Below are 21966 nucleotides of genomic sequence, written 5' to 3'. Positions count from 1 at the left end.
GCAGAAGCAAACAATGGGGGGAGGAGAGGGTTAACCAAGGGGCCTGCACAAGGCGGAGGAGACTGACAGGAACAGAAGCAGGACAGAAAGGCCCTTGCCCCCCAGCCCATCACTGCCTCTGGCTCAGGAAGGTACAAGGACAGGCAGGCAGCAGCAGGACCCACCCTGGTTTACACCGTGGGGTGGCTCTAATTGCTGGCTTTTGCCCTGGACTGCGCTACATCTGCCATGTGCCACTTCCCATGAAATCACTTCTTTCCTGTCTCCTGCCCTCGAACTGTGGCCGGCCCACGGTGGGGAGTGCGGCCTTCCTCCAGGACTCGCTCACTGTCCAGCGGCTGTGAGGAGATGGCCTGGCCCTTCCCAGAGGAGTGGAGACTTGGGGGAGAGGCCAGTCGGGCACTGGACAATGGCTCTCTCAGGTCCCCAGACTGGGGAGAAGAGTCAAAGCTCCCAGAGACCATGGGAGGTGCTTGGTCAGGCCCTGTGCTCAGGCAGCTGCTCTGGGGGAGAAGAGAGTGCACGTGTGTGGGACCCAGACCCCCCTTGAGCTGGATCCTACAGAAAGGGTCTCCTCCTCGTGAGCTGGGCTGCAGAGCCAGGACCACTACACCTGTTCTCAGTGGTGAGATGTGAGGAGGGGACAACCACAGGCCCCTGCTTCCTTGGCATGGAAGGCCCACCAGGACAAGGAGCCCTGAGACGCCAGCCTGTGGGCCTCAGATGCTCACAGCCCTGCGCCCTGCATCCAGCTGTGGGCAGAGTGCAGGGTGCTCTGGCACCAGGTGATCACAGTGGTTGGTTGTGTCAGGAAAGGTGAACGGAGTTAGCTCTTGGCATCCAGCTGTGGCTCAGGATGGAAGACGGGAGAGAACAGCCAGCTCCACAGAGCTCCCAGGCGCCCACTGGCTTCGCCCAAAGCCCACCCCTCAGCAATGCAGTGGCCACTGCAGGGCTCCTGGTCGCAGCAGAGCCCTCTGCCCCTCGTGCCCACCTCAAAGGCAACTCGCCCCCCCAGCTGTCCTCAGCCCAAGGGGAGAATTCACAGTGTTCGGTGGTATTAGGTACAAGAGCTGTGAGTGTAGCATGTACAGCTGCTGCCCGGGAGGGGGGCAGGTCCCCGCGAAGGTGGGGCCGTGGTGGTGGCAGCTGGAAGGAGAGAGTCGAGACAGCAGAAAGATCGGACGGCAAAGGCACAGTGAGACTAGTGGAGACAGGGTGGGCTGTTAGAAGATAGTGGTCTCATACTTGGTGCTGAGGCTCCGCTTGGAGTCTGGCTTTGGGTCCACAATCCAGGAGACACTGGCGTGGGACTGGGCCTCTTGGTCAGTGTCGGGTGGTTCCAGCTGCCAAACAAGGAAATGGGGCAAGAGTGAGCAGCTGCCCCCGGGCCAGGGGCAGGTGGGGCCCAGCGTAGAGCCAAGGAGCAGGCCCCTGGGAGGGGACGGGAGGAGTGTCAGCCTCGCTGGAGCACCTCCAGAGACAAGTGCCTCTCCCAGGGGTTTCTTAGGACTGTGTGGGTAAAGGAACCAACCTACTAGAGCCTCCTGCTCTAAGCCCCAAACCCATCCCATGTGGGGCCTGCAAACCCCAGTCCTGGGGCCAGAGAGCTCAGGCTGAGGAAGACCACAGCAGTCACCCCAGACCTCAAGGAGGGGACACGACAGAGAAACAGCTAAAGCACACACAGGAAGGGCAGAGGGTGTCTCAGGAAAGAAGAGAGTGTCAGTGCAGGTAGAGGGGAGGCCACCAGAGTCTGAGAAAGCTCACGTCACTTGAGGGAGACTGACACACAAGACAGCAGGAGGCGCAAAGACCTTGACTCCAGGACTAACAGACGGCAGCGGCAGGTAGGAGGGGCGGTGGGTGGTGCAGGAGTGACAGTGACAACAGCGACTATCAGGGGTCAGCGGTACCTGGGGTGCAGAGCAAGCAGACACAGACACAGGGACCAGGTCACTGTGGGCTCCCACAGGCCCCGCTCTCAGCAGCCCCATGGTGGCCTGTCCTGACAGAGGAGGGGAGCAGCAGACCCTGGGGCAGAGGAGCTGTGGCCCTGGGGCGGGGAAGGGGCCTGGGAGTAGGGGCCAGAGGGCTGTCCCTGGGGAGGAGGGAGCCCAAGCTGCAACCGTGGGTCAGGGAGCCGGGGAGTCTTACGACTGGGCCCACGTACTGCGGACTTCCTTGTGCCCACCCGAGGCTTAGGCACCGGTTTGGAAGATTTTGTTTCGATCATCTCGACAGCAGAGGCCCCCAGCGACCTGGACTTCTGGGCCTGTAGGGCCAGCTGATAGGCCACCTCGAACGCCTGGCCCAGCGTCAGGATGATCTCATAGGTCAGGTTCTGGGAGGAAGCAGAGTCCACTTGAATGCTTGGATTTAGGAGTCACCCCCTGCCTCCTGACACCTTCCCCACCCTCACAGGGAAAACGGAATTGTTGTTTTGAAAAAACCCAAATTTGTTCCAATGCAAGTGGCACATTAGGGAAAAATTTGAACAAAACACAGTTAGGATCCAAGTTTGAGGCCAGCCTCAGTAACTTAGTGAGACCCTATCTAAAAAAGGGGCTAGGGAAGTAGCTCAGTGGAAAACACCCTGGGTTCAATCCCCAGTACCAAAATTTAAATAGTTTTTTTGTGTCCTTGGGTACGATTTTGTCTGACAGAAACACTAGGTACACATAAAACCCGCAGCCTGCCGAGCCGAGTCACGTGAGATGAACAGAGCGCACGTGCCATCTGCACGGTGCCTCAGCACTCCCCTGGAAGCCTCCGCCTCAGAAGGTACCCAGGCTGTGCAGCCCGCCCACCTCCTGGCCACTGTGTGGTTGACTCCTCCGTCTGTCCTTCTCTCCTCTCTCCCTCACTTTTGTTCTCTTCCCACAAGGCAGTGGGCCTGGGCTAAGGAGGGCAATTCTTTATTGTGGTGCCAGGGACTGAAGCCAGGGGCACTCTACCACTGAGCCACATCCCCAGCCCTTTTAATTTTTTATTTTGAGACAGGGTCGTGCTAAGTTGCTTAGGGTCTCACTCACGTTGCCCAGGCTGGCCTCCAACTTGCAAACTTGGCTGGGAGTGCGTGTCCTGCAGGCCAACCTCAGGTCCTTCTCAAGGTAGAACTATGGCTACTATAGTATTAAAGGTATTTCTTAATGATCTAACATGAATAAAATAGTGCTAGTGGTTTTGTTCTATTTTAAATTTTAACCACGTCACTGACAATTTTGCTAGTATTATGCCTCAACTCTATTTGCCGATAAACCCTAAGAGTGTTTCTTTTTTCTTTTTTGTGGTACTAGAGATGGAACGCAGGGCTTTGTGCACGATAGGCCAGGGCGCTACCATAGGGTTACACCCAGTACTTTTTAAACGTGTTTTGAGACAGTCTCACTGTATTGCTGAAGATGGCCTTGAACTTGTGATCCTCCTGCCTCAGCCTCCTGAGTCTCTGGGATTACAGGCGTGTGCCACTGGGCCAGGCCTACTCTGTGGTCTTGACTGATTTTACAAAGTGTGGTGATGGTAGGAGCATGGGTGCTGCATTACAGCAGGGTCGGCTGCAGGTAATCAGCCATCGATCACCAGGGTCGTGTGGATCACCTCATTTAAGCTTCAGGCAGCCCCATGAGGCTGGTTATAATTCCCTTTGTACAGAGGAGGAAAACAGGTGAGGTGACATTTCCAAGATATCACAGCCACAAATGGCACAGCTGGGTGCCTGATTTCAGAACCCAGGCTCCTAGACCCCATTGGCCCAGAGCAAGCAGAGGGTGAGCTGGATCAGGACCCAGGGACAGGGACTATCCAGAGAGATCTGCGTTCAGGAACCACAGAGATTCTGGAAATAGCTCCTTTTCCTGAGGGTGACAGGGACTTGACGCCCCTGCTGAGGTGAGGAGATGGCCTGGAGTCCTGGTCAGACCTGGTCTCAGGGCAGAGAGCATCCCTGGCACCGGCTGTAAGCTCCTGTGCAGGCTCTGTGGGCAGCTGTGTGTGGAGGAGGTAACTCTGCAGCCCTCCTGGGAGACGCTTACTGCGGAGGGCACTGCTGCCCCAGGGCGATGCAGAGGGCACTTCAGGAGCCTGCCCACTGAAGGTTTGGGGAGTTGGGGCAGTGGGTTCACAGACAAAAGGCTGGAGAACAAAGGCCTTGCCTGACCAATGAACACTGAGCCAAGAGCTGAGAACCTCTGTTGCTAGCCGCGGAGCCAGCCATTCCTTCATCTCTGAGACTCAGTCTCCTCACTACATGAAAGGGACAGGAATGGATGCTGCTGGGCTCCACTCAGGAATTACACATTTTGCCAAGCGCCAGCAGGGGCCAGGACAGCAGCCCTCCGTGCCCAGCCAGAGAGGGCCAGACCCTTCCAGGGCTCACAGTCCCCACTGCCTTCTTGGGGCCCAGGTGGCCCCTTACTCACCACATCTACTGTGCTGAACACGTGGCAGTAGTGGTGGCTAGTCTGCAGGTCCTTGGTGATGTAGGCAAAGGTACAGAGGTCCTCTGGGTCCTGGGCTGCACAGGAAATGTTGCGGATCTCATGCTCTGCGATGACGTTCTGAGGGGAAGCAGTGTTCTGGTGTTTCTGGGCTCCACCCAGAATGCTTCTGGCACCGTCCACCATGGCCTCCCACGTCGCTACCTTTCTTCATCTCAGCCTAGACATTAGCCAAACCCCACTTCTTCCCCCCAACAGTGGGAGTGAGAGCAGTGTCTTGCCTGGCTTAAGTATGGGTCTCACCTGGACCACGGCAACTAAGGCAGTGAAGCCTTTACCGCCAACCATGAGCTCTCTCCAGCCCCTGCCACCACCAAGGGTACAGGGAGGTGGAAAGGGTCTCAAGAGGGGCGTGGGGAGTCCTCTGCTCTCTGAGGGATATACCACTGAGGGCCCATGAGCAGGGAAGCCAGTAGACCTGAGTTGGGAAGGCAGCACCTGCTGCCACTACAGTGGGGACAGGGGTAGGATCCAGGGTCAAGGATACAGAGCATATGAGAGACAAGAACTTGTGGAAGTGGTGGACACGGGAAGTAAAAAGAGGGAACCAGGTTGCTGTCTCGAGCCCCATGGCTCAGAAGGGGAGATGGCCCCACCCCTTCTTAGTCCTCCTAAGAAGCACACCTTATTGGAAGCATCGATGAACTTGACACCTTTGTATGTGATGGACAGGATGATGGTGGGGATCTTCTTCATGTGCTCGGTGGATTTCTATAGGAAACAAGGGTGGTCCTGAGAACGCCCCATTCCCCTGGAATCTACAGCCCCTGCCCGCTTCCATCCCTCTGCAGTGTGGTGGGCCTGGGCAGCTGCAGCCAGGACTCGGCTTGCTGCTTTCTGTCCTAGGCACGCCCCCCATCCCACAGGTAGCCTACCCGCATCTTGGCGCAGGCGTCCTGCGTGGATTCTGTCCCGCGCAGGTCTTTGATCAGCATGGAGCCCAGATACTGTGAAACAAGCAGCAACTGGGATCAGCAAGGAATGTCTGCATCCATGCAGGTGACCCAGGAAATCTGGGACGTCCCACCATACACTATTCACCTCTCCCAACAACACCCTTCCTACCCCAGCTGGGGAGGCCCCCGTTTTCATTTCTGGTTAGACCTACCCAGAGGCCTCTGCTCCTCCCCTTGGCTTCTAGGAACAGCTGAGGGCAGAGGATGGCCCTGGCCTAGTACTGCAGAGGGTCAGGGGCCTGTGGGAAGGGGTGGGAGCAGGGAGGCTGGCCACCTGAGAGGGCGAGAGTGACTCACGTTGGCCTCGTAACCGCAGGACTCGAAGATGAGCTTCTCCGGCTGGTGTTGCCAGCTCTGCACGGGGGCGTAGGGGGCGGCTAGGCTGGGCGGCCGCAGGGTTAGTTTGGCCTCGCGGTGCTCCTCCTGCGAAACACACAGTCGGATAGTCGGACAGCTGCCCACCGGCTCCAAGGGAGCTCAGGGGCCTGTTTGGCTCCACATCAGGGAGGAAGCTGGTGACCTCAATGAGGTCAAGGGTCAGAGCAGAGGGTGGGGGGGCAGAAAAGCAGACTGTGGTGGAGTGGGGGGGCACTACCGACACTAAGGAATAGGCAGAGTAGCCGGGACCCAAGCCAGCCAGGAGCAGGGCTGCAGGAGGGGTCAGCATTGTCTGATGAGTCTCGAAAAAGATGGAGGGACCACACAGCAGAGCACGTAGGGGAGCATTAGCTGTGGGCCATTCAACACAGAACAGGGGTGGCCACAGCAGGAGCCAGGTGCCAGAGCGCCTCAAATCCCAGTCAAGGGTTGTGGACTCAGTCCTGGGGTGGGGGTGGGGGGAGTGAAACACCAGGGCGAGGCCACATTTCAATGGATCCTTCTGGCAGCAGCTAGGGGTGGGGAGAGGGTCCTCTAGTCCAGGCCCCAGTGGAAGGAAGATTCAGGAAACGCTAAAGATTCCCACTCCCAGCAACACGCAGAGTCTCCACACAGAGCCACTGAAGCTGAGGGGTGACGTACATATTAGATCGTACATAATTCATGGCTGTCAAACTATGGAACCCGCCTAGGTGTCCATCAGTGGATGATGGATAAAGAAAATGTCCTATGTATATGCAGTAGAATTTTATTCAGCCATAAATAAAAATGAATTTATGTCATTTACAGGAAAAATGGATGGAACTAGAGACCATTATGTTAAGAGAACTAAGCCAAACTCAGAAGGTCAAAGGTCATTATGTTTTTCTCATGTGAAAGCTAGAGCAGAAAAAGGAAAAGAAATGTGGGGGTGGGGATCTCATGAAAATTAAAGGGAAATCAGTAGAGGAAAGAGACCAAAGGGTGGGAGGGAGGGGGGAAGTGCTGGGAGTGATACTGGACAAATTATATTGTTACCTTGTTTGCATATATGAATATGTAACAACAACTCCATCAATATGTGCAACTACAATGCACCAATAAAAAAATGTGGAAAGAAAAACATGTGGCTCGGCTGTGGAAAGTGGTGGACACGGGAGACCCCAGGGATGGTGGGCAGCAGTGGGAGGGGTGAGTAGAGGGCAGAGTTCACCCTGGGGGCAGAGGGACACGGACAGGCCAAGGGACAGACAAGGGTTAAAGCCAGAGATGTGAGCAAGGCTGGAACTGGGACAGGTAAGTCCTGAGTAAATCTGGGAGCCCTGAAAGTGAGCCCCAAGGCAGAGGGCTCTCAGTGCAAGAGGCTAGCCCTGGGCAGGGGCTGGAGGCACCCTGCAGCCTGTGATGAGCTTCTGTTGGGCAGGTGGGATGACGACGTGGAGTTGGGGCTTAGGGACACTGGTGCTGAGGAACAGACAGGGTGAGAGTGGAGGGGACAAGGGCTCTGTGATGGCTGTGGTGACCAGCAAGGGCCTGCAGGGCTGGACTGTGGGAGGCTATGGTCCCAGAGGAGCCAGCAGAGCGAGCTGTGAGGAGGACGTCTGGGGTGTGGTGCGCCGAGGCAGGCCCAACGCGTGCATTACAGTCTGCTCTGGGAGGCCTGGGGCTGGACGGGCCTCACCCAGGGAGCTGCGTGGTGAGTGAGGGGAGCAGGCTGGGGTCACTCGTGACTCATGCCAGCACAATAGTGCTCAGCCACAGCAGGTGACTCCTGGAGGCCCTGCCCTACCCAGGGGACCTGGCTGCAGTCTCTTCTGCCTACCTGGATTCTGAAACGCTCTGCTCGAGAGGGTGCTGCAGGGTCCTGAAGACTGTCATGCCGCCTCCTGCCTGTGTCCCCAGAAGGCAGTAGCAGGTCTGCTGACCGCCCGGTGCAGGAATCATTCTGGCTCAGTGGGGACGAGGTCTGGGAAATCAAGTCTTGGCACTGTAGGGGGAGAAACTGGGTGACGCCGACCAGTCATCAGCCCAGTCCATTGGCAGGCTGGAGGTGTCAGGGGTGCTGGGCTGACTGGGGCTGGGCACGGGCAGGTCAGTGAGACAGGAGAAGCAGGGAGCTGAGAGCCAAGAGCAACGAGCCTGGGGTGAGGCCATCAGGACCACTTGTAGTTCAAGAGTGTCCCTTGGCTGGGGCTATACCAAACAGATGGTTAAAGGGTAAGGGAACCAGAGAAGGATTTCCCAAAGATGAAGTCATCCCTAATAATCCATTGCAGGACTCTGGGTTGTATGACTAAATATAAAGTCTTTCTCAAGACCCCACTCAACTGCAGAGGGCACCTGATAGCAAAGTCAGCTGGGTGTTTGGTTTTGAGAATGGGGCCAGGCCTCAGCCTCCTCTCATGGAAGGGAAGGAAACAGCCTTTCTGAATTCCGCAGAGCTGAATGGGATGTGCAGCAGGCAGGAAAAAGTGCAGGTCAGGGGCCGGGGCAGGGCTGCCGTGTCACTTGCCATCACAGCCTGTTCTATCCTGCAGGTTTTGGGGAAGAGTACCCTGAACACAGTCTAGCATATTTCCGCAGTCAGGGATCACCTGGCTTGAGCAATCATCATTTGCGAGGCTTTTAAAAACACAGATTCTGCAGGACATGTGGTGCAAGCCTATAATCCCAGTGGCTGGGGAGGCTGAGATGGGAGGATCACAAGTTCAAAGCCAGCCTCAGCAACTTAGCAAGGCCCTAAGCAACTCAGTGAGACCCTGTCTCTAAATAAAATACAAAAAAGGGCTGGAGGTGTGGCTTAGTGGTTAAGTGCCCCTGGGCTCAATCCCCAGTGCCAAAAAAAGAAAAGAAAAACATAGATCCTTTTACTGACCCTGCAGGAATTCTCAATCTGAAGACTTGGGAGGGGGCCCAGGAAGCTGAGCATCCTGGCTGGGGATCCCCAGCTTTGTCCGGCTCAGTCAGAGGGCTGGAAGGGGGCTCCTGCAGCCTCTCTGCCCCACCCTGCTTTGTCCCCATCAGGTGCACAGCTGAGCTCAATGGCCACACTGGCCCCACTGAGCTTGGGGTCTATTAACTTTGTGATATTTAAACTGAGTTCTTTATTATAGTCCATCTCAAGTGTTTTGGATAAATAACCAGGCAAAAACCTTTCTCTCCTGAGCTTGTCTTGACCTCTGTGAGGGAGGGCAGGGATTTGTCTCTCCTGTATGCAGACGTCACACAGTCTCTGAAGAAGTCACCAAATGACAAGAGCAAGCGCACAGATGTACCCTTTCCCTCCCCCCAACTCACCCTCAGCTGGGAAAACCTTGGGGGCTTCTGCGGCGGCTCCTCGTAGGGCCTCTCTGCCAGGGAGGCGATGATGCGCTTGCGATGGCCCAGCAGGTGGACCTTTAGGACCTGGGCAGCGAGGAGGGGGGCAGGCAGGTCAGTGGCTGACAGACCCCAGCCCCCCAGCTCTAGGCCTCCTGCTGTGGGCCAGGCTGTCACCGAGGGAACCTGCATGTCAGGAGGGGCCGGCGGCCCAGCCTGGAGCCGTACTCACGTTGACAAGCTCCAGCTCCCAGAGGTTCTTCACAGTGTCAATGGAGCTGTAGCCACTGGACAGGAAGGAGTGGATGTAGTCCTGCAGCCCCAGGGAGTCCAGCCAGGAGGGGACGGATGGGGGACTGTTCCCATCATAGCCCAGGGCCTTTACCTACAGGGCAAAGAGGTGGGACCAACATCTTAGACCCACAGGACGGGGATGCAGGGACCAAGGGCCCAGGTCAAGAGGGTCCCTAGAGGCCTGACTCCCTAGTACTCCCAAGACTGATCTTGGCACAGCCCTTTCTATCAAGCTCTGGGAAGTGGAAACCACTGGAGAACTCCCTGTCTGCAGGGACAGGGCAGTGGTGCTTCCTGAGTGCTGGCAGTGGACGGGACGGGACTGCACCAGCACAGAGGCTGAGGCTCAGGCCCACTAGCTCCTGGGAAGCTGCCTCCTCTGCTGCCTGCTCCTACCAGGTCTCCCTGAGGAGGGCCAGATGCCAGGGTCAGGATGGGCTGGCCTGACACTGTGAGGCAGGAGAAACCCCAAAGCGGGCTCTGGTGTCAGGCCAAGTCTGTGGCACCTGGCTCCTGAGCCAGGAGGATCCCTCCTCAGCCCCAACAGGATGCTCAATGTCCCTAGAGCTCCGCTGACTCCAGAAGCTTCAGGACTTAGTGAGGAAGGGAACAGGACCTGTGCTCTCTGGGGCTCCACGATGAGGGGCAGACACCCCACTGAGATCTGCACACCAGAGCCAAGCTCCTTCCCTGTTCCCAGTCTAGGAGGCAGAGGGAAATGGAGCTGGCCCTGGCAGAGGCCAAGGCTACAGTGCTATTGGTGGTCACCTTGGGCAGAGAGCGTGCAGCCTGGAGCAGCTTTCGCCGGTGCTGTGGGTCACTGATGCCGATTTCCCGCAGGTCCTGCTCTTCCATCACGTTAGACCCCTGAGAGCAGAAAGGAGGACGTTAGGGCCCCTCCAGAACTGATGGTTGATGGCTGGGACAATCGTCCTTCACGGCAAGCACCTAGAGGGTGTGGAGCTAGAGCCCCCCACAGGAGGCTGGGCACGCTATGGACAACTCTACCCAGACTGCCCACTCCTACAATATGCCTGAGGTGTTGACCTGGGCCAGGACACATGGGGCGAGCAGGCTGCCAGGTCCTGCCACAAGCCCAGCTCCCTTGGTGCATATGAGCATCTTTCTGGAAAGCAGGTTCCAATCCAAAGTGGAGAAATTGGGGACCAGTGCCAAGGTTTCTTACAGATGTGATTTTGTAATTACAAGGCTGCAACAAGCTCCTCAGGTGGACAGCTGGTGACAGAGGCAGGTACCAGGAGCCAGGCTCACCTCAAGGAGTAGAGTCAAATGGGGAGATTTGGAAAAGTTCTCCCTGCCAGGGGGAGAAAGGCCAGGGCTGGGCCTGATCGGGGCAGTTCTCACTCAACTCCCCAGGCCCTGATGGGAAGGTGCTGCAGTGTGGCTGGTGCTGGGTGCTCACTTCCTAGGTGACAGGGGACTGAGAGCTTTCACATGGAACATCCCGCTTCACACTCAGGCCCTGTGCAAGGGCCTTTTCAACCTCATTTCATAGATGAGAAACCCGAGGCGCGAGGGGTCAGAAATCCTGAGAGCTCACCCACCTGGTGGTGGAGCTTGGAAGTGAAGCCAGGCAGCCGGACCCTGCTCCATGCTCCTCACCCCTAGGACGCCGTGTCATTGCTCCTCACCCCTAGGACGCCGTGTCATTACGACGCCAGTCACAAGAGGAGTTTTTAGATTACATTTCAAAATACACAGTATTGCCAATGGCAGGAAAGCCACAGGTTGTGCCTTGTCGCTCACAACAGCCCTCCCAGAGGCAACTGCTGCCACTTCCTGGATGCCGCATTCTAGCGGGGCGCGGGGCGTGTGCACACAGACCTGTGCGGTTCCTCTCTGCACAGACACAACCGTGACTGCCGACTGAGGCCCTCCTCGCCACCTCGCCACACACGGGCAGGCCTGCCTCTTTCCTAGGCTGTGGGGTTATCGGGCTTAGGGAAGGATTTATGGAACCCATTCCCTGTAGGAGAATGTTTGGTTCCACATTCTGTGGCAGACAGCACTGTACGAAGAGCCCCCAGTGGGCATCACTTCTAGACTGGATTTCAAGAAATCTGAAAGTCTATTTTTTTTTTTTTTTTTGTGGTACTAGGGATTGAACCCAGGGGTGTTCTACCACTGAGCTACATCTCCAGCCCTTTATTAATAATAATAATAATAATAATAATAATTATTATTATTATTTTTAAACTTTGAGGTAGGGACTCATTAAGTTGCTGAGTCTGGCCTCAACCTTGAGATTTTTCTGCCTCAGCCTCTGGAGTAGCTGAGAGGCACCACTGTGCCCTGGCTTATTTAAAATTCTGATGGACATTTCTTTCTCTCAATGATGTCAGCTAGGTTCCCGTGCTGTCAACAGCTGATGGAGAAATGGCCGTCACTGCATAGATGCTAACACAGTGCACTGGCCTAAACATTTCAGTTAACAGATCTGTTTAGCTTCTTCCATTTTTTGGGGGTGGAATAACCAGGGATTGAACCCAGGGGCATTTAACCACTGAGCCACATATCCAGCCCTTTTTTTATATTTTATTTAGAGACAGGGTCTCGCTAAGTTGCTGAAGCTGGCTTTGAACCCAGAGCCACAAGGTGGGCTCTGAGCTACAGCCTTTCCCTGTCCTGACTCACTCAGTCCCCAGGGCCACCTGGTGTGTGTCCTCCTGTGTCCACTCCACAGATGGAGACCAGGAGGCTGGCTAGGCAGCCTGACTCTCAAGCCTGCACTCTGGTTGTAGCCTGTTTTCGAGGGCTTGGCCTGGACAGTGACTCCCTGGCACTGAGCAGGGCTGAGGCCCCTGAGGAAGGTATGGAGCTCAGGGGAAGTGGGAGGAACTGGCCAAGGCCAAGGAGAAGGGGCTCTCCCAGCACCCACGGCCTTCTCGTCCAGCGTCCTCTGGCCCTTCAGAGCCTTCTTCACTATGTGATTTAGAAAAATGTCCTTTTGCATCCTGAAGAGCACCTCCTTGCTAATATTTTGCAAGTAAGGTCTTCACTCAACAAACAGTGAAAAGCCTTTGAAGGGCAATGTCTGGGAGAGGTGACACATTTAGAGCCCCTTCAACCAAAGGTGAACAGGGCGGATTTCAATTCTCTGCTGAGGGTCGAAAGGCTGTTCCAGGACTGGGAGGGGCCAGCTCAGGACTTTGGCTCCCTGCCTGCTGCTCAGTCTGCTCAAAATTCCTGTGTGTGTGACAAGCTGGGGCACAGGGCAGGTGGCAGGGAGGTGTCCTGGGACAGAGGCCTGCGTGTCTTAGCACAGTTTGACCTCCTGTGCCCGAGCAAGGCCTGGCTGACTGTCCGTGCTTGATATCTGTGTCCAATCTGCTAGGAGGGGACACCGATGACTTAAATAAAGAAGAAGAAAAAGAAAGAGGCCGAACAGCAGCTGAGCCATGTAGACTTCACAACAGGCCTCTGAGGACCCTCTGTGAAGACGGGCAAGGGCTGGGGCGGGGAAGCCGAGATGCTTTTTCTTCTACTCCTCCTACATCCCAACTTCCCTTCTGACCCCAGGAGGCCTTTTCTCTCCTGCAACAATCCGATGCCCTGTGGACACCAGCAGGGTGTCCTGCAGCTTTACTCAGTTCTGACATGTCCACCTGGGGTGGGTGCAGACCCACAGGTTGGCGCCCAGTAGCATAGGACCATCCCACTTCAGATGCCAGGTGTCCCCGCGTACCTGACCCACTGGTTCTAAACCTGAGGTTCCACGCCCCGTCCTGGAGCTGTGGTTGGCTAATGGCTCACAGAATGCAGACGTGCTCCCCACTTACATCTGCTCCTGCACTAAAGAGCACGCAGCTCAGACTGGCCAAATGGACGAGATGCCCCGGGCAGGGTACCGGGAGACGCAGGAGTTTCCATGTCCTCTTGGGGTGCACCACTCTCCTGCACCTCCTCATGGCTACCAACTCACAAGCGGTCCCAACCTGTCCTGTGTTTTTATGGAGGCTTCATTATGCAGGCATGACTGGCTGCTGGTGTTCCACTCAGCCTGCAGCCCCTTTCCTCTGCCACGAGGTTGGGGGTGGGGCAGGACCGAAGTTCTGACCCTTTAATGGCCTGGTGGCTCTCCTGGAGGCCAGCCCCACTCCTTGGACTCTCCAGGGGCCCAGCCACCAGGCATCTCATTAGCGTACAAAGGGAGAGTCCCAGCATTTTGCATTCTATGTGCCAGGAAAAGAGAGGAGGACCCCAATACATATTCCTTCTTACATCACACAGCCCAGGAGTGGGGAGGAATGGGGACACTAGAGGGAAGGAAGGGTGCAGAGCGAAAGGGACCATGACCTCAGGGAGCCTTAGGGCTAAAGGGCAGGCTGCAGAGGGCATGGAGAGGGTAGAGGGCAAGGCCAGGAGGGCACAGTAGGTAGAGAAGCAGTGCATGTGGGAGGGGCGCCCAGGCTGGGGAGGGATGGCTGCTGAGGGCCAGGCCATGAAGCTACGCCAAGGGCAAGCTGCCCCCGCCCCCCGTCAGCTCGCAGAGCCCAGATGAGAAAAACTGGAAGCAAAGCGAGGTCACGTCTGAACTCTGAGTGACAACACTGCCCGTGGTGCTTCCCTGGTCTGAGTGGGGAACCTGGGGTGGTCTACGTTAGGAAAACTGAATGAAGAGCCCAGGACTGCTGACCTCTAGGAGACCATCCACATCTGACGTCCTGCCACAGCACTGAGCTCTGCCCACCTGCTGCTGCAGAGTGGCATGGGACAGGGAAGGACACGGCAGTCACCCACAAGCACAACTGGTGGCAGCAAGGCCTCACTTGACTGTTGCTCACATGCTTCAGCCTCTCCTAGATGAAGACATTTTCAGTGTGGGACACTTAGTGTACCCTGAGCACCACGTGATCAGATCACCAGCAAATGTCAGGTGGGCTGGGCTCCCCATTCCTGCCAGCTGGGAATCTAGGCCCCAGAAGGTGTGCATGCTGGTAAGTCCAAAGCCAACTAACACTTAATCCCAGCCTTTGTCCAAGAGCCATCAGAAGAAGGGCAAGGCCAGCAGGTGCCTAGAGAGTGCCTAGGTGGTCTAGAGAGGTTGAAGGGGTAAGTGGCTAGGGAACTCCTGCTAAGGCCACTGCCCAGTAGAGCCGAGGGAAACCTCAGGCCCATCTTGGTTTGTCAGCAATTGAGTATCCCCTCCCTACACAGAGGGTCAGAGCTCCAGGGACCTGGCTGCTACTGCAGCATTGACTTTGGTCAGTTCTGTCTACAGTCAAGGATATGAATGTCTCACTGGTCCCCATCCACCTCCACCGCCCCACCAGGTTCCTCCTATGGACTCTGCAGCAACACAGATCACTCAAAGAGGAATTTATAGAGAGAAAGCATACCACGGCTGCTGGGCAGCCACAACCCCCTGTACCGTGGAGATGGCTCTGCTGGGGGCACAGGGCTTTGGGGTCTGGGGAGGGGCTGCGAGCACTGAGGTACCCAATCCTCTCTGGTGAAGCCTTTCTCCCTCAGTTGGACACATGTCACCTGTTAGAACTCTGTGATTTGGGTGTATTAGAGTGCTGTGTCCAGAGGACCTGCTAAAAGGAACACATATCCCCACACCTTGGCACACCCAGGTTAGAGGTCCTTGTACTTGGGGCTGCCCTGGATCCCCAAGGCAGGCAGGGCTGGGCTTCCACCCAGAGCACCTTGGACAAACCTGCACTGGAACACACCCTGGTGCACTGCGACTGTGCTGATGTCTCCAGGGGAGGTGGTCAGTGCTTGGGAAGCAGGTGCTTCAGCATGGTCACCTCCATGGAGTCTGCCCACCACACCTGCAGGCTCCACGTCTGATGACCCAACATACTGCAGATCAAAGGCCATCATCCCTCCATAACTGCGGGCTCCGGACTAGGACCGAGGATGTGCAAGTCCTTTATGTAAAATGGTGTGGTGTGTGCCTATCACCTGTGCACGCCCTCCCTACGCCTTGTATCTTCTCTCGATTACAATGGAAATGCTGTGTACATAGTTGAGTATTTTTTACTTTTTAATTTTTTCATTTTTATACTAGGGATGGAACTCCAGGGCTCTTTACCACTGAGCAACATTCCTAGTCCTTTTTCACTGTGAGTCAGGGTCTCAATAAATTGCTAAGTTCTCTTTAAGTTGCTGAAGCTAGTCTTGAAATTGAGATCCCTCCTGCCTCAGTATCCCAAACTGCTGGGATTACAGGCATGTGCCACCATACCTGACCTATATTTTTATTTGTCTTATGTACTGTCAGTTTTCCATTTTTAGTTCTACTCTTCCTATCTCTTTTTTTTTTTTTTTTTTTTTGGGGGTACTGGGGATTGTGCCTGGGGGCACTTAACCACTGAGCCCTAGCCCTAGCCCTACTCCTTTTTTTTTTTTTTAGTTTTGGGACAGGGTCTCACTAAATTGCCAAGGCTGATCTTGAACCCGTGATCCTCCTGCCTCAGCCTCCCAAGCAGCTGGAATTACAGCAACTGCACCCAGTACTTTTCATATCTTTTGGATTCATGATTGTGAAATCCAAGGACACAGAGGGCTATTATGAAATAATCATGTCTGTACAGACTTTCCTGCTTGTCTTTATTCCCTAAACAATACAGTATAACAACTACTGATGCGGGTCCGGGAACTCTAGGACACCAGAGGGAAGGGGGAAGATGGAGCTGGAGTTGGGGTGCTGCAGGGGCTTCCCTAGAAGGTGGACTTAGGTAAAGCTGGACCCTGCAAGATGGGCAAGGGCTGGACAGGTGCCGCAGAGGCAGCAGAGAACAGGTGCTGCTGCCAACACCATCATGGCCTCAGCATGGGTGACAGTGATGACAGCCCAGTGTCCCTGGCACTAGCCAAGTGCCTAGCGCTAATCTCATCCAATCCTCCACAAGGTGGGAGAAAGACCCATTTTATAGAGCAGGAAACCAAGGGAACTAAGTTAGTTGCCCAAAGTTACCACATAAACCAGTGGTGGAGCTGGGGTCTGCTCCAGAGCTTGCACATCTGAGGGGCCTGGGGTGGATGGAGCAATGGGCCACAGGAGTGGGGTGCAGAGGGGGAAGCAGACCTCATCCTAAAAGCCAGAAAGCCTTGAGTGGGAGGGCATGGGTCTTCCCAAACTTAAGGTTTCCAAAGAGAGCCTAGGAAAAGACTGCAGCCTGCAGCTCCCCTGCTCCACAGCTGCGGAAAGGCCAGGGTTGCCTTCCACACCCACTGCCACCCGGAAAAGCTCAGGGAGCCCAGGTGGTACTTTGGAAGAGATCTGAAGGGCTTGGTGTGGAGGGACAGTCCTGGGCCCTGCCAGTGACCACAGGTCAGCCCGCCAGCATCTGAGCTTCACATAAACCAAGGCCACAGGCAGTGATGGACACATGACTCTTGGGTGAGCTGCACTGGGTGGGACCAGGATTTGGCAGGGCCCCGCCTGCCTCACTTGCATGTTTGTCGTTCCCCTGCCTGGCACTGGGCATCAGAAGGCAAGGGCAGAATCTCCTCTCTTGGAGGAAGAATGACCAGCTCTGGCCTGCGAGGCAAGGTGATCACTCTGCAGCCCTGCCTCCTCAGGGTTTCACAGCCAGGGTGCTTCCCAGGGGTTGGGGGCTGGTAGGACTTGGACACACAAGAGAATGCAAACAAGACAAGAACAGGTTTCTCAAGTAGGGAGGGGGAGGACGATGGAAGAGCTGAGCAAAGGGACAAAGTGGTGCTCAGCTCCCGGAGGGACCGATTTACAGGGCCTGCCTGCTCCTGGGGCGGAGCTGTCAAAGCTCATTCCTGAGCCCTGGGCAGAGGCAGCAGGCTCCGCCCACCAGCCCCTTGGCCCTTCCCCAGCGCCTCTCCGATCGCTGAGGGGCATCTCACAGCTTCCTCAGGCCTGGGCAGCTTCCATGTACTATTTACTCCATTCCTACCTTCCAGAGAGGGCTAGATTTCCACTGCGACCTGCCTCTGTCTTCCCCATATTAAATTTTTTTCCCTCAGTAGAAAAGTTGAATGAGTTATTATATAAAATTGTAAAAAGAAAAATATATAAGGGGGTGGGCAGGACTATCATACTACCGTTATGGTGAATTCTTCTAAGTGAGTTAATTATCTTAAAAACCTAAGATTGGAATGACTTCTACCATTATAATGTATTTTCTAAGCTTATATTTTAAAAAGTTTTTAGCAAAATTGGATTTGCAGTGTGTACATGCTGTTTTTTTCATACAACAATATACCAGGTGCACACACGTCCCTGTGACACTGAGCTGTCTCAGTGAATGCCTGCAAATACTGCACGTGCTCCAACACGCCCGTGATCCCACCTGCCGCCAGAGACTGGGCTCCTGCCATCGCAGGCCACCCCTAGAGCCTAGTACTGGGCAGGGTCATCACCAGGGCATCGGTCACTGAGCACAGGGCCCCGGTGTTGGCCAGAACTGCCTCTTGAGCTGGGCTGGTCATAACCACAGGTGTGCCCTCAGGTGGCAGGAGAGGTGGAGCACCCACTCTGCTTCCCAGCCCAGACCACACCCCAGGTCTGGTGACGGGGGCATGTGTAGCCAGTTCAGGGGTAGCAGGAAGAACCACTCTGAGAGGGGACAGAAAGCAAGGAGCTGGGGACAAGCTCTCTGATGTTTACCCCAAATCTTATCAGCAATGGGAGGCATGCTCCCTGAAGCCAGGAGCAGTCACCTGCGGGGTGGGGGGATGCTTACTGAGTGTCACGCTGAAAGGCAGCTGTGGCACAGGCATGAGAACGGGGTCCTCGTGCCAGTTCTGTGGTCCATGTTCTCACAAAGACAGCACCCGGTGGACAGGTGAACCCCTACTCACACCACCTCTCTACTCTCACCTGGCAAGGAGAGGTGCTCAGCCTCAGCTCACACCTCCGGCTTTCCCAACTGTCCCACACTCTGCCCCGCCCAGACCTTGTCCTTCCCTTAATGGTGACAGCCACCAGGAAGAAGCAGAAAATATTATCAGTCCAGGTTCCTGAAGTTGCCACAGGTGACTTTTGGAGACTGTCACCTCAACTCTGCTTCCTGCAAACAGACTACTGCTCGCCCACTCTGTTGGAGAAAGTACCAGCTGACACAAACAACAATGGTTGGCTCTGCTCTGATGCTATTCGTCACTACATGTGACAGTGTGGCCCCTTCCAAGCTTATGCCCCATGAAGGAAGTGAGTTAAGTGCAATGCCATTAACCAAGGACAAACATGGAGACGGAGTAACCTGCCCTACGTCTAGAGGGGGACTTGGAGAACCCAGGTCTCCCTACTGCGGTCTCTTTGCCACTAAGTGGAACTAAGAGTTTTCTCTTGAGCACTCCTAATCCAGTTTATGGAACTATGAACCAACCTCGAGTGTCATGAGAGTTGGTGGCAGGAGCCCTTGGTACCAAGGCTCAGGGTGCACTGGTAGCTGCACAGGCCTAGAGGATGGCAGTGGGCCTAAGCCAGGCCAAAGGCCATATCTGATTCCTTGCCAGCTCCATTCTCAGCCTTTTGTAGAAAGACTCCCCATCTGGGGCTGGGGATGTGGCTCAAGCGGTAACGCGCTCGCCTGGCATGTGCGGGGCGCTGGGTTCGAGCCTCAGCACCACATAAAATAAAATAAAAAGATGTTGTGTCCACCGAAAACTGAAAAATAAATATTAAAAAAATTCTCAAAAAAAAAAAAAAAAAAAAAAAGACTCCCCATCTAGAGCAGGTGAACAGAATGGTCTGTTTGCCCACCCATGCACGCCCGGAAGTGATGCGCACCTGGCCTGACAGGTCCCAGGACAGGCTGGGACTCTGCAGAGCACAAGGCCTGGAGGCAGCCCATCCCTGGGAAGAGGCACAGGGACTAGAGTAGGAGTAGAGAACCACACCCTGTACCTGGCTTCCTATCCCAGCTCCACCGCCTGTTTGAGGAACAACCTGGGGCAGACGACTAAACCCAGGAGCCTTGCATTTGGGAACATGGACTGCAGGAGTTTGTGGTGGGGACTTCGGAAATGCCCATGAACCCCTGAATTATAAGGATATCTGTTGTGCTGGGTCTATGGCTCTGACAGAGATACGAGCCCCAATGCCCTGTCCCCTGGGCCTTGCTTTCTACGCATGTACAATGTGAACCCTAAGGGACAATGGAGAAGTGAACGCTGCAGACACTCTGGCATCCAGGAAAGACACCTCTGTTGCCACTCACACCAAGAGGTCAGCCAGTTCACTTCCATCTCAGAGCACAGCAGTCAAATTAGCGATCATGAAAACAAGCATTTGAAAAGAGAGTTTCAACTACCTTCTACTACCATACAGGGTGCCGAGGACGCCAGGGCAGTACCTGGGGCCATCAGAGCTGTCTCCTGCATAATCGAGCTGTGGTCACCCTGAATAACTCTGCACAGCCAGGCAGACAGAGGGAGGGCCAGAGGTGGCAATTACTAGCCCAAAGTGAGCTGCCCATAGTCCGCAGGTAAGAGTGCTGCCCTCACCTGGTTCCCATGCTTGTGGGGAGGGCCACAGAGACTGGGAGACCCCTGGGTGGCACTGACTCCTGGGACAGCTGAGGAGTTCAGGTCTTACTGACCACAGAATTCAGGAGGCAGGACCCACACTTGTCTGAGTACCTTCTAGGCCTCTGCTCCGCTGGCCTCTGCATCAGCCCTACTTCAACTGGGCAGAGGGAGTCCTAACGGGCAATGGAGAGCTGGGCAAAGGCCGGCCAGGAGCAAGCCCAGGCAGGGCTCCTCTCCACACAGCAGTGGCCCCTTGGGCCTGGGACAGAAGACAGCAAAGGAGGCGCATGGGAGGAGGGGTGAAGAGAGCACAGGGACCAGGGTAGGAAATGACAGGCACCCGCACCATGGCTCAGCTGAAGCGGCTCAGAGGGCTCAAGAGGAGGGAGCTTGGGGGTCAGGGGCAAGAAGGGCACCTCAGGGGCTTGGGGGCCTGGTGGGAAAGTTTCACAGATGCTAATAAAGAGAAGACCCTCATGGCCCAGCTTATACCTTTTGGCCCCATAAGGGATCACCCGTCTTCAAGTCTCAGAAGTAGACAGAAACGTGGTAGGAGCCTACTGCCACGTGTCTGAAGCCCAAGGAGGAAGAAATGGAGGGGAGGAGCGGAAGGTCTCTGTGGCCTGAGAAGCAAGAGCTTGCCCACTGCTCTTTCCTAACCTGTCCTGGACCTGCTGCAGGCTCGTCTCCTTTCTCACACACTCACCCCCTGCGACAACTGCTCCCCCCACAGGGCTCTCCATTGACCACCCCTTAGTCAACCACTCCTGGAGGTCCAAGGTGCACCGTATCTGGTAAGGTGGAGACCCCTCCACACACTCAGGCCTCGGAGACCTAGGGACCCTCAGCCCTCTGGTTCTCAAGGCCCTGAGATCAGGCTTAGCACACCTCTCCTGTGCGGCTGGGGCTGTGCCCTCCACACCCACACAGGCAGGCCCTGGCCCCTCCCAGCTGCCTTTCTTCTCTCTAGACTCCTCCTTAAGTTCCAGGTTCAAGGATAGACAGTCTTGGTCCTGACACTGGGGAGGACCTCTGTCCACCCCGTGCCTCCACCACCCTGTACAGGGTGAGGCCTGGGAGGCGTGGGCTCCCCTCGCCCTCCTGCAGCACTTGGGCCTCCACCACACTGGAGAGTTGGCTACTCTATTGTCTTCATTGTTTGATGTGCTGGTTTCCCAGCTGGACCATAATGTGCATTAAGATACCTACAGCACCTGCTGCTTTGATTCTACATCCATTCATAGTAGGAAATGGAGAGAATCTACTACATTCCAAAAAGAAAAATGAAGGCACTCCTGAGATCACCACTGAAGACGTTCTGGCTTTCTCCCTTACACCTCCCATGATGGATGTTTTCTTTGTGACATATTAAGATCATATTGCAGGAACTTTTGTGTCTCAATTTCTGCATTCAACACTCCAAGGTGAACAATCTCCACATCAGGTCTACTTTAAAAACACTCTAGCCTCAGGACCACTGTCGTTCACGCACTGACCCTTCTGTGAAGGGCGGCTGGGCTGTCTTCAGAGGCGGTGGGCAGCTCTCGCATTCTTGGATCCAGACATCTGACAACCGTAGGTTCCCTCCCTTCTCCTAGCACAGCCATTGCTGTGGACAAGCTCTGTGGGGAAAGTGGAGATGGCCATGGTGCACAAGCAGTGCTGGGGGCACACTGGCAGACATGGGAGCCACATTCGCACACCTGTCTCCCTGGCTCTGGGGTCCATCCCATCAGCATTGCCCTGGCCCTGACCTCTCCAAAAGGCCCTTCCCACCTGCAGGTAAGACGGCATGGCCGCAGTTCAAGCTGCTAGGCCTGCTTGCCGGGCTCAACCATCCATCACAGTGGGGACAGCCCAGAGTAAGTGGGAGTTGGACAAGACACGACTGGGGCCACAATCGAGGTTTCCACTTTTCGTAAACACATGCTGTGTGGCCCTGAGTGGTAAACCTCAGGCCAAGGGACAGAAGCCGTAAGGAAACAGATCCTGACTCCACATAAAGATGACTCTAAAGCAGCCAGAGCCAGGGAAGGAAGGAATGGGCTACTATTTTGTAA

At 55.4% G+C, this 21966-nt stretch overlaps 1 protein-coding gene across 15 annotated transcripts in view; it reads right to left on the bottom strand.

Annotated features, from left to right (window-relative positions):
- Positions 1-21966, bottom strand: part of Anks1a (ankyrin repeat and sterile alpha motif domain containing 1A) — a 107076-nt gene that overhangs the window by 2543 nt on the left and 82567 nt on the right. For 7 of the 15 annotated variants that reach the window (XM_048805139.1, XM_048805142.1, XM_048805141.1 and 4 more), the window contains 11 exons: positions 10193-10291; positions 9363-9515; positions 9110-9217; positions 7635-7814; positions 5753-5878; positions 5375-5446; positions 5124-5210; positions 4422-4559; positions 2174-2344; positions 1818-1916; positions 3-1346 (listed from right to left, as the gene is read on the bottom strand). In XM_048805139.1, coding sequence (XP_048661096.1) covers positions 1227-1346; positions 1818-1916; positions 2174-2344; positions 4422-4559; positions 5124-5210; positions 5375-5446; positions 5753-5878; positions 7635-7814; positions 9110-9217; positions 9363-9515; positions 10193-10291 — 1353 coding nt within the window. In that variant the 3' untranslated portion in view covers positions 3-1226. Of the gene's footprint in view, positions 1-2; positions 1347-1817; positions 1917-2157; positions 2345-4421; positions 4560-5123; positions 5211-5374; positions 5447-5752; positions 5879-7634; positions 7815-9109; positions 9218-9362; positions 9516-10192; positions 10292-21966 lie in introns of those variants that run through there. The other 8 variants (XM_015487587.2, XM_015487588.2, XM_015487582.2 and 5 more) reach the window with 6 other exon arrangements.

The sequence above is a fragment of the Marmota marmota genome, unplaced genomic scaffold (genome assembly GCF_001458135.2).
Source record: "Marmota marmota marmota unplaced genomic scaffold, marMar, whole genome shotgun sequence".
In the NCBI taxonomy this organism is placed as follows: domain Eukaryota; kingdom Metazoa; phylum Chordata; class Mammalia; order Rodentia; family Sciuridae; genus Marmota; species Marmota marmota.
This window is presented reverse-complemented; position numbering and strand designations above follow the sequence as displayed.